General features: G+C 47.8%; 1 protein-coding gene across 1 annotated transcript in view; it reads right to left on the bottom strand.

Annotated features, from left to right (window-relative positions):
• Positions 1 to 3,593: 3,593 nt before the first annotated feature.
• Positions 3,594 to 11,505, bottom strand: part of ST3GAL1 (ST3 beta-galactoside alpha-2,3-sialyltransferase 1) — a 79,709-nt gene continuing 71,797 nt past the window's right edge. The window contains exons 4-6 of the mRNA XM_048508581.1: positions 10,934 to 11,050; positions 8,656 to 8,775; positions 3,594 to 6,908 (exon numbers count right to left, since the gene is read on the bottom strand). Of these exons, the coding sequence (XP_048364538.1) occupies positions 6,735 to 6,908; positions 8,656 to 8,775; positions 10,934 to 11,050 (411 nt within the window). The 3' untranslated portion in view covers positions 3,594 to 6,734. The remainder of the gene's footprint in view (positions 6,909 to 8,655; positions 8,776 to 10,933; positions 11,051 to 11,505) is intronic.

The following is an 11,505-nucleotide window of genomic DNA, read 5'->3' as shown; positions in this document are numbered from 1 at the left end:
CTCCCCAGCCCTAATCCAGTTCCACAATTGGACCCCTAACACTTTTGGGATTGCTGTTATCAGTTTTTCCCTGAGGTTAATTGTCTAATTCAGTGATTCCCAAAGTGGGCGCCACCGCCCCCTGGTGGGTGCTGCAGCGATCCAGGGGGGCGGTGATGGCCACAGGTAGAAACATTAATACGTATATCTTTCTGTTTAATTGCTATTAAAATGTAAAAAAAAATAATTTCCAGGGGGCGCTAAGTAATATTTTTTCTGGAAAGGGGGCGGTAGGCCAAATAAGTTTGGGAACCACTGGTCTAATTGCTCTCCACTGGAAGTCTAAATTGCAGGTTCTCGCCTCTGGGGAATTTTGTCTCTCACCTTTCTCGACAGAGAAGCCTTTTGTATTTCCTAGCAGGGGCCTCTTTCAACAGTGACATGACAGGTGCTAATTCAGCAGGAGAAACTGTCTCTGTAGCCCTGAGCTTCTTGCTCGGAAAACTGGGGCCTGTTGAATGGCAGGCAACTAATTATTAAAGACACGGGATCTTTGAGAAGGCGGGAGTCGGGGCATGGGGAGCGATACGCTTCTCTGTCTATCCGGACGTTCTAGCATTCCTTTTTTAAAAAGCCTCAAAGAATCCAGTTGCCATACTGGAGACCTCTGTCATAAAATGCCCCTCTGAGTGGGGTTGCCAACAGAGCTGCAGAAAACAAGTCATGTCCTTTTAAATGGAAGGATAATAGCAGGGGCGGAGCGTTCATGGGGACATGTGGGGTTACATGTCCCAGGGCACATGCCAGCTGGTCGCGGGGGGAGGGGGTGGGGGTAGCATAGAATCATCCCCCATCCCTCCCTTCATCCCGACCCCGCGAAGCTGCTCCTTCCGCCGGTGGAGCAGGTGTTGCCCATAGCGCCATCTGCTTAATAGGATGCTATTTACCTCCATGGCATAAAAAAAGCTTCAACCGCCCATTTCAACACATTTAGCCTCTGTTGGAGGGACAGATTATTTTTCTCCAGGCCTGCTGGCAACGAGGCGGCTTCTCAAAGGCAATGAGTTAGACTGTCCTGAAATTCCAGCCTGGTGATTGTTCGGAAAGGTGACTGAGAAAAGAAAGGGAGAATTCTGAGCGCAGGAAGGACGCTTGCTTCCAATTTAAGAGGCTCTGCCGCTCCAGTTGTAATAGGATGGAAGTGGCAGAAAGTGCCGTCAAGATACAGCTGACGTATGGTGATCCTGTAGGGTTTCAAGGCAAGAGATGAAACAGAGATAGTGTGGTGTCCGGGCTGTATGGCCGCGTTCTAGCCTCATTCTCTCCTGACGTTTCGCCTGCATCTGTGGCTGGCATCTTCAGAGGATCTGACAGTAGGAACATTCAGAGGATCTGATAGTAGGAACATTCCTACCATCAGATCCTCTGAAGGTGCCAGCCACAGATGCAGGCGAAACGTCAGGAGAGAACGCTGCCAGAACACGGCAATACAGCCCGGAAACCACACAGCACCCCAGTGATTCCGGCCGTGAAAGCCTTCGGCAATACATTAAAACAGAGATAGTTTGCCATTGCAGTTTTGTAGGGTTTCCGGGCTGTATGGCCGTGTTCTAGTAGCATTTTCTCCTGATGTTTCACCTGTATCTGTGGCTGGCATCTTCAGAGGATCCTCTGAAGATGCCAGCCACAGATGCAGGTGAAACGTCAGGAGAAAATGCTACTGCAACACGGTCATACAGCCCAGAAAACCCAGAACACTCCAATGATTCCAGCCATGGAAGCCTACAACAATAGTTTCCCATTGCCTGCCTTTGTATAACAACCCTACACTTTCTTGGTGGGCTCCCATCCAAGTACTAACTAGGACTAACCGGATCAGATGTGACTGAGCCAGTCTGGCCCATCCAGGTCCAGGTAGTTTAAAGAGAACAATGTCCAAAAGGAGCAACTGAGGGTGGGGTGGGATAGGGCGGGGTGGGGGACACACCACAAGCAAACCACTAACTTCAGTGTCAAATGCAACAGTGGAGTGGTTTTCGGGATTCTCTCTTTTGTATATATAAATAAAAAAAAGTACGACGGACTCCCAACCACTACAAAAGAAGGAAAACCAAACAAGCATCCGTTTGAAAATGTGTTCCAAATACTGACAAAAGTCGAAAAGATAACTTTCCAGGTGGCCACGTTTCCCTCTGACTTGGACCTCTGTGCTATTGACAGGCTGAAACAGGCAAAGCTTTCTACCACTTAATACGGTAGAAAAAGCTTGCCTTGTTAGATTTCTGCCTTCCAAGTTGGGGGGGTGGAAAGTTCGGATCCTACCACTGACTGAGATGAAGGGAATAGTGCAGTATCTGCTACAGGCGAGAGCACGCTAATAACCTTGTCTTCCACCCAAACACTTACTGATTGGGGTGCTGTGTGGTTTCCGGGCTGTATGGCCGTGCTCTAGCAGCATTCTCTCCTGACGTTTCGCCTGCATCTGTGGCTGGAATCTTCAGAGGATCCTCTGAAGATGCCAGCCACAGATGCAGGCGAAACGTCAGGAGAGAATGCTGCTAGAACACGGCCATACAGCCCGGAAACCACACAGCACCCCAGTGATTCCGGCTGCGAAAGCCTTCGACAATACTTACTGATTGGTTCCCCACCTGGGGACTTGACAATTTGAGATCCCACTAAAACATTCCCATTCTCACTGGACACAGTGTGTTACAGACTTCCCTCTGAAGATGCCAGCCACAGATGCAGGCGGAATGTTAAGAACAAGATCTACCAGACCACACCCACACCACCTGGAAAACCCACCACAACCAACCTTGTCTTTATTTGCTCGATGTTTCTAGCCCTTATGAATGCGTGAGAAATCTCATAATGGTGTGGGAAGTCTCTCTTGACTGATGAGAACCCACAGAGGTTTCGGGCAGGGCTTTCCAAACTATCTATGTCTCAATTGTTTACTTGCCCTTCTCAGTGGTCCTTAGTCCCTTCCATTCTAATGGCATTACTGCCCCTACCACCATTAACCCACATATTCCTTCATTTTTTCCTTTAAAACTAACCCATTTTTTAAAAAACCAAACCTTGGAAATAAACCAAAACATTGACATAGAAATAAATCTGGCCAATTTCCCACAATTGAGTTCAGCTTGGTGTAGTGGTTAAGAACAGTGGACTCTAATCCGGAGAACCGGGTTTGAGTCCCCACTCCTCCGCATGAGCAGCGGACTCTTATCTGGTGAACCAGATTTGCTTCTCTGCTCTTCCACATGAAGCCTGTTGGGTGACCTGGATCTAGAAGAAGAAGAAGAGTTTGGATTTATATCCCCCCTTTCTATCCTTGCAGAAGACTCAAAGGGGCTTACAATCTTCTTGCCCTTCCCCCCTCACAACAAACACCCTGTGAGGTAGGTGGAGCTGAGAGAGCTCCGAGAAGCTGTGACTAGCCCAAGGTCACCCAGCTGGCATGTGTGGGAGTGCACAGGCTAACCTGAATTCCCCAGATAAGCCTCCACAGCTCAAGCGGCAGAGCGGGGAATCAAACCCGGTTTTTCCAGATTAGAATGCACCCGCTCTTAACCACTAAGCCACTGCTGCTCCTAGTCACAGTTCTGTCTGAACTCTCCACCTACCTCACAAGTTCTCTGTTGTGGAGAGGGGAAGGGGTTTGTAACCTGCTATGAGACTCCTAACAGGAAAGAAAAGTGGGGGGTAAATCCAAATGTTTCTTCCTCTTTCAAGAACTACTTTTGATCGAGTCGGACCATTGCTTTATGTAGTCCAGGGTAAGGTTGGATCCAGCTAGCATTTTCACTCAATCTCACCCAGTTCTGGTATTTACTGCAGTTCCTGTCCCAAAGGGCTTTTGTCCGTGCCAATCCCGCTATCCCCAATGTAGACTTTTTGGGTGGTCAAAGGGAAACTCTCCTCCATTATTCATTGGCAGAAAAGATGGCTGGATCCAACTCACTGCCTGTTCTGACAGGCAGTGGTTCCTCAGCATCTCAGGAAGATAGCGGTACGTCACACTACATCATAGGTGTCAAACTCGCGGCCCTCCAGATGTTATGGACTACAGTTCCCATCATCCCCTGCCAGCATCATGCTGGCAGGGGTTGATGGTAACTGTAGTCCATAACATCTGGAGGGCTGAGAGTTTGACACCTGTGCACTACAGGCTACCTGATATCCTTTCAAATTTGAGGCGCCAGAGATTAAACCTAAAATCTCCTGTGTGCAAAACAAAGATCCCACTGAACCAGCATCCTCTCCTGGCTCCCCCTCCCACTTGACGGACTGGGATGCTTTTGCTCTCAGATGGAATTGTGGGAAAGCAGTCCTCAGAACGCGGTTGCCAACTGACCTGCCAGTCTGCTCTTGTGCTTTTAGCAGCAGTTTGAGCCACTGAAATCAGCAGATGATTTTTTTTCTTCACAGCAGGGAAATGCAACTTGGTCACCTGCTAACGTGAGCAGATCAAGGTTGTGTTAAAGGCACAAGAGGTGAAGTTGGGAACAAAGGTGACAACGCTATACCACAGAATCGAAACAAACCCAGTGCACACAATGTTTTTACCCCCATGCTTCAAAATGTCCGAAGATCCAACTCAATGGCGCTAGGAAGCAAAAATGCTTGAGGAAGTGCTCTAACTCCTTTGACAGTGTGATTATTAGCATTTTGAAAAAGAATCAACTCTTCCTCCATCCCCAAAAAGAGGTGGCAGCGACACTTCTGGAAAATACATGTGGTGAAACACTCAGGGACCATGTAGATTTGGGGCACAAAGACAGTCAGAAGGCCCCACATCTAAGAATGTGAGGTAATTTTAACACAGTGCCAATTCCCGTTTCCTTGACACCACTGTGCAGTCGTCTTGTTTCTATGGCTGTGTTTCCCACAGAACTCTCTTCCTTCTGATTGCCTTTCTCTTTATCTAAGATAACATTAACTAGAGCGTCCTAGACTATTTCAGGATTGGCGATGTCCTACAATGAGGGTCCCCCACCTTTTTGAGCCCATGGGTACCTCTAGAATTCTGGCACCAGGTGGTGGGTACAAAAAATGGCAGTTGAAGGAGGTGGAGCCAACCTCAAAATGGCTGCCACGGGAGGCAAAGCGAATCCCCAAAAAGTCAGTGAGTGACATCATGCGTGATTCCAACAGCAACTCTTCAACATTTCAGGCAGAAGCGGTTTAACGGGGTGGCTTTTAAAATGAACATGCTTCAAAAATATTTTCTTGCAGACACAAGATAATTTGTGCTACGGTGCCATCAAAGCAACTATTGAAAAACTGGCCATCAGATCTTCAGTGGCCAATCAGAAACCCCGCTGGGGGGGGGGAACCCTGCCCCCACCCACTTCCTCAAAATATTTGGTGGGTTTCAGCAAAATGTTAGTGGACAGCCCTGTCCTACTACTATCTTAGCTCTCCCTTCAAACAGCCACCTCTCATAAATAGTTGATAGTTGCTTTTTTTTCTTTGAGTAAAGGCCAGCCATTCTTTTACAAGACCACTGCCTTTCCTACTGGATTATGTTAAACTTTTTGTTTTGTTTTGTGAATACGGGCCTCATTTTTTAAGGCCATAAACACAAGAGCTGGCCTTTCCTATGCCGTCCCTCAAGCACTTCCGCTCTCCCCAAAATGGGGGCTTTTATCCAATTACTTCTTCCATGAGGAATCGTTTACCACAGCAGGAAAAAATATAAGCACAAACCTTGTGAATCCGTTTCCCCCCTGCTCTTTAAAATAAGGCAAAAAGTTTGCCTCTCAAAGGGAACGGAAACGGTCGTTTTTGAAATTTTCAAGTAGAAGGCCGTTGATACAAAACGATAGAATGAGCGGGCTTTTTTTTGGTCAGTGTTTTTCACATACAAAAGTGTGACTCAGCCTTTGAGAGGGAAAAACCCTCCCGTTTTGATTCTGCCCATTTTTAGGAAGGCACATGTCAGATACAGGAAAAAAAATTCAGTCCTCTCCTCCGCTTTACAGAAGAGTTCAGAGAAGATCAGCCATCGGAAATATATTTCGAAAAGTAAACAGTAGTGGCTAGTTGGTTCCATCGTCATGGATTTTCATTTGCAGCTTCCCCTGTTTCCTTATGGCTGTGAAGAAAATATATGCGTTTATAAAAAAGAATTAATAATTGGATATGGAAAGAGTTTGTATAAATTTTCGGGATGCCAGCAAATGCAGGCTGGGTGCCTCGAAACACAAATGCACCGCCGCCTATAGTTCAGAAAGGGAGCTAGGCCTCCACACGAGACTGTTTCCGAGAAAATATCCAGAGCAATCCGAGCTCCTTTGAGGTATTGTTGCACTGAGAGGGTGGTTGCATCCGCTATTGTCAGGTTGGATATCTGCAATCTGTTCAGGCCACTCTTCGGCCATTTGCTTTTCTCACTGACACCCCAAGAATGCGGTTTCGCTCAATCTTGCAAAGAAACCCAGCGGACCTTTTCCCCTCCACTTTGCACGAGACGACATTTCAGGAGTGAAATTTTACGCAAAAGCTCTCTTGCGAGGAGCGACCGCAAAGAAAGAAATTTCCCGTCACCGATTTTGAGAGATTCTCCCACATTTCTTCTGAAAGAAAGCAAGACCGGTACCCGGAGCCAGTCAATACTGCTCGCTAATTCCAACACCGGTGGCGGTCCGTGGATCCATCGGCGGACGCTCCAGGGCACCTGTCATTTTTACAAACGTATTGATAATCTCTGCTAATGGAAATCGCAGAACTCTCCGGGATAGGGGTCATCTGCCCTTGAAGATACGTATTTTGTAAGCGGACGCGAGATTCAAGGTGACGTTAGATTCAAAATCCCCATCGTGGACTCCCGTCTGCCGAAATGCTCCCGCAGAAGGATTGTTCTCCCAGTAATGGTGCCAATTTCCTTTGGTGTCTGCTCCAAAGCCGTACAGATCCAGCTGGAGAGAAAGAGACAAGAAGTCGTCAGCCCCTTAAAGCTGAATCCAGTATCTTTAGTTATTGATTAAAACATTTATATTTTGCCTTTCCTCATGCTCCGCCCTTCCCTATTCCTGATTTTTGTGCAGGAAGATAACCCTGACCAAGGTCGATTCCGCACTTGCGTTATCGACCTAAGTTTGAGCTGCGTTCGACCTAAGTGCTCCGCACAACCACTGGGATTGACGTGGTTTTGTACCAGCTTCGCCCCGTGTAATGGTCAAATTTCCGACTCCAGTTGGGAACTACTACTTCTTCAGGGAACCACGCTCGAACTCAGCTCGATTCCAGTAAAGTGCGGAATCTCTGGTGCTAGGAGTCCCCCATTCAGCCAATCACAGCTGCGTGTTTTGGGCATGCGTACAGCTGGCCAATCAAAAAACGCCACCTTCATCCCTCCATTCCTGTGGCAGTTTTTTTGATAACGTGTGTGGGGATAGACGGAACACGGCCGTAGAACAGTAGCCAATCGGAACGGAGCGGCGAAGAGGCACAGGGTGATTCCGCCCTCCGAGCTGGGATCAAGCTGGTTGCAGTGGGGAACAACAATAGCTTCGACCTAGGTCAGTACCCTTCTCAGGGAACTGGGTCGAACCTTTTTTACTCGTGTGCGGAGTCGCCCCAAGACATCACGACCAAGACATATTTCTGAATAAATCCTAAGCAAATTCTTCAAATCCCGCGAACTTCAATAGATTTAGAAGGATGTAACTCTGCTTTGTCCTGCCCTAATGGCCCAGGCTAATCAAATATCTTCAGGTCTCAGAAGCTAAGCAAGGTCAGCCTGGTGAGAACTTGGAATGGAGACCACCAAGGAAGTCCTAGGGCTGCAACGCAGAGGCAGGCAATGGCAAATTACTTCTTTTTGCATCTTTCTTCAAAAAATCCATAAGGGGTCACCATGAGTCAGCTGCACCTTCTATCACCACAAGATTGGCCCCGCCTACCTTGATCTCATCAGATCTCAGAAGATAAGCAAGGTTGGCCACAGTTAGTACTTGGATGGGAGACCACCAACGAAGTCTAGGGTTATTATATAGAAGCATGCAATGGCAGACCACTTCTGAACCTCTCTTCCTTGAAAACTTGCATGGCAGGGGGTTGGACATGATGGCCCTTGGGGTCTCTTCCATGATTCTATGAATGAATGGCACTTTCCTCCACCAGCTCCTACAGCATCCAATCAGACTTTCTCTCTAGTTCGAGTGCTTCAGACAGCTGACAACTATCCAACAACATGACAGTTCTTGGATTAGCATTTCCAACACCATACATTTTCAAAGCAGGAAGAGAATAAGGCTCGGTTCACACACAAGGCAATGAAGAAGAAGAGATCTGAGGACACCAAGTGGACTGCAGTGCTTCAGGCCGATCAAAACCAGAAGTTGCCGAGAACTTGCAGCAAGCAGAAAGTTAGCACCAAACGGAACCTTTTCTGGGGTGCTGTGTGGTTTCCGGGCTGTATGGCCGTGTTCTAGCAGCATTCTATACAGCCCGGAAACTACACAGCACCCCAGTGATTCCGGCCGTGAAAGCCTTCGACAATACATGGAACCTTTTCTCTTGTGCTACTTTTCAGCTTGCATGGAGTGGACTTCTTTTTAATGCAAAGGAAGCAGGAAAAGAAAGTCTGCTCTGCCACTCCAAGTCTCTGCTGCTACTTCACCCTTCTACATGTGTGAACCGGGACTCAAGACCAGTGTGTACCTCATCGCAGATGTGGAGGGCAAATATAACTGAAAGGAAGCCAGTCGAAGGGTATCTTCCATGATGCCGCAGCCAGTTGTCATAGACGTATTTTATAAAGATGGGATGATAAACCAGGATCTGTGTGAAAAGCAGCAAAGGGTTTGTTAGTTTGGTCCCAGCCACATGGGGTTGTGGTTAAAGCTTCCTGACAGTTGAAACCTTCCTGGCTTTGTGATCACGGACCAGTTATTACTTCCCAATTTAATCAACCTCACAGGGTGTTGTGAGGGTCCCAGAAGGCAGGAGGAGAAAGCGGAGAACCACAAATAATGCCTCAAAGTCCTTGTAATACAGTCATACAGTCAGACCAAAATGGTCACGTGCACTTCCCAATGCTTGCAGCAGGTGGCACTGAAGCCACAGGTTAGACCGGCTGCCTCTGCTCGCCCTTTTTTGGCCAAATTTTCACATGAAACCAGGAATGCAAAACTTTCTTCAAACTGGCATTTTTTTTAAAAAAAGTTTTGATTCAGAGAGCTTGAGGTTGACCACTTCACCCTGAAATATTCAAGACTTGGCATTAATCAATGACTGGATCGAGTCAAGCACGGGGGTCTCCAAACTTTTCGACTGTGGAATTCTGACATGGCATGGTGGGTACAGCTGCAAAATGGCTGCCATAAAATGGCTGCCGTAGTAGGCGGAGCCGGCTACAAAAGGATTGCCCTAGCTTTACTTGAGTCATTCAGTGAAGATTTCTTGCACTACGGTGGATTCCGCCCAGCATGTGTATAACAGGTTGCAGTCAATATAAAGAAACCCATTTTCTTTTTTTCCCAATTGTATGTGGGCCCTTTACCCATTCAGGCAGCCATTGAAGCCCATGGAAACAATTCGGGTTGTTTTCATGCCTTCGCACAAACCCACTTCTCTCTTTTTTTTAAATGTCCTGCAACACATGCGTAGCTGTGCAGGCACACGGAAGTTAATTCCTGCAGCCGTGCCAACTGTCCCACAATCTGACTGGCTGCATTTGCATAGCTGTGCACGTGCAACACACAAAACAAGAAGGGAAAGAAAAAGGTCCTCCCTGCAACGGTTGGGCAATACCAAGGGTATTGAGGTAGATCTAAGCCAGCCATACTCACTGCCGTGGGGAGAAAACGTGCTTGGGGGACTTTGTATAGAGTCGGGCGCTCACTGCTCACAACCGGCTGGGTGACCTGCGCAGAAGGATTCTCCCTGACAGCCAACAGCGGGGATACGAAAGTGAGCAGGTGGAAGAGAGGGAAATCAGTGGCGTAGGAGGAGCAGCCGTGGCGTAGGAGGTTAAGAGCTCGTGTATCTAATCTGGAGGAACCGGGTTTGATTCTCCGCTCTGCCGCCTGAGCTGTGGAGGCTTATCTGGGGAATTCAGATTAGCCTGTGCACTCCCACACACGCCAGCTGGGTGACCTTGGGCTAGTCACAGCTTCTCGGAGCTCTCTCAGCCCCACCTACCTCACAGGCTGTTTGTTGTGAGGGGGGAGGGGCAAGGAGATTGTAAGCCCCTTTGAGTCTTCTGCAGGAGAGAAAGGGGGATATAAATCCAAACTCCTCCCCCTCCCCTCCCCTCCCCTCCTGCTGCTGCTGCTGCTTCCTCTTCCTCCTCCTCTTCCCCCTCTTCTTCTTCTTCCTCCTCCTCCTCCTCCTCCTCCTCCTCCTTCACACAGGACTGCCTTCAACCCGGGATTGTGCAAAAGAATTCCTGGTTTAGCGATTTCCAAAAAATCTCGGGTTGAGGGGAATCAAATGGACCAGACTCATTTTGGGAACAGGACCTGTGAGAAGTCTTCCTCCCATAATACAGTTTAGATAACATGCTACACCTGTTATATCTGGCCTGTGCGGAATCCACCTATGCAACGCTTTGAAAAGTCTGCACGGCCAATCGAGTCTCCCGTAGCTATTCAGAAGCCCGGCTGACAGAAAGGCCCTGTGCTTATATGAAGAAGGAGAAGAGCTTGGATTTATATCCCACCTCTAAGGAGACTCAAGGTGGCTTACAACCTCCTTTCCCTTCCCTGCCCCCACAATAGACACCTTGTGAGGTAGGTGGGGCTGAGAGAGTTCTGTGAGAACTGTGACTAGCCCAAGGTCACCCAGCGGGAATGTAGGAGTGCAAAAACACATCTGGTTCACCAGATAAGCCCCTGCCACTCAGGTGGAGGAGTGGGGAATCAAACCCAGTTCTCCAGAATAGAATCCACCTCATCTTAACCATGAAAGAGAGAAACATGCACAGGGGACAACGTACCTTGTCTTTGGTGACTTTAATTTTACGCGGAACTGGAATGTACGTGCTGTTAAAGGAGAAAACAGTGGTTTTAATAAAGGCCACATTTATAACACATAAACAAAAAAAAATGTCAACCTATTTCTGATATCCAAATTCCTGTGCGGGCAGTTTTTTCAAGTGAGAGGCCAAATCAGAGCATAGAACATCTGGATTTGCAAAGTGAAAGGAGAGGGACATCAGGAGAGTTCAGGTTAGCAGTTCACTCATCCTCAATATGCAACCCACTCCAGCTTCTGGGAAGCCACGGCATGTTCACAAACATTCCTTCAATCGATCCCCTGCAAACCGTTGTTCTTCTTAGCCAGTGTTCAGTCTCTCACACTCTGCCATAGGCTCATTCCACACATGCAGAATAAGGCACTTTCAAACTGCTTTCAGTGCTCTTTGAAGCTGTGCGGAATGGCAAAACCCACTTGCAAACAGTTGTGAAAGTGGTTTGAAAACGCATTATTTTGAGTGTGCGGAAGGGGCCATCGAGTTCTTAAGACTGCTTCTGACAAAGGAACAGGAGAGGCAGAAAAGTTTAGATG

The sequence above is a fragment of the Sphaerodactylus townsendi genome, linkage group LG09 (genome assembly GCF_021028975.2).
Source record: "Sphaerodactylus townsendi isolate TG3544 linkage group LG09, MPM_Stown_v2.3, whole genome shotgun sequence".
Taxonomy (NCBI): domain Eukaryota; kingdom Metazoa; phylum Chordata; class Lepidosauria; order Squamata; family Sphaerodactylidae; genus Sphaerodactylus; species Sphaerodactylus townsendi.
This window is presented reverse-complemented; position numbering and strand designations above follow the sequence as displayed.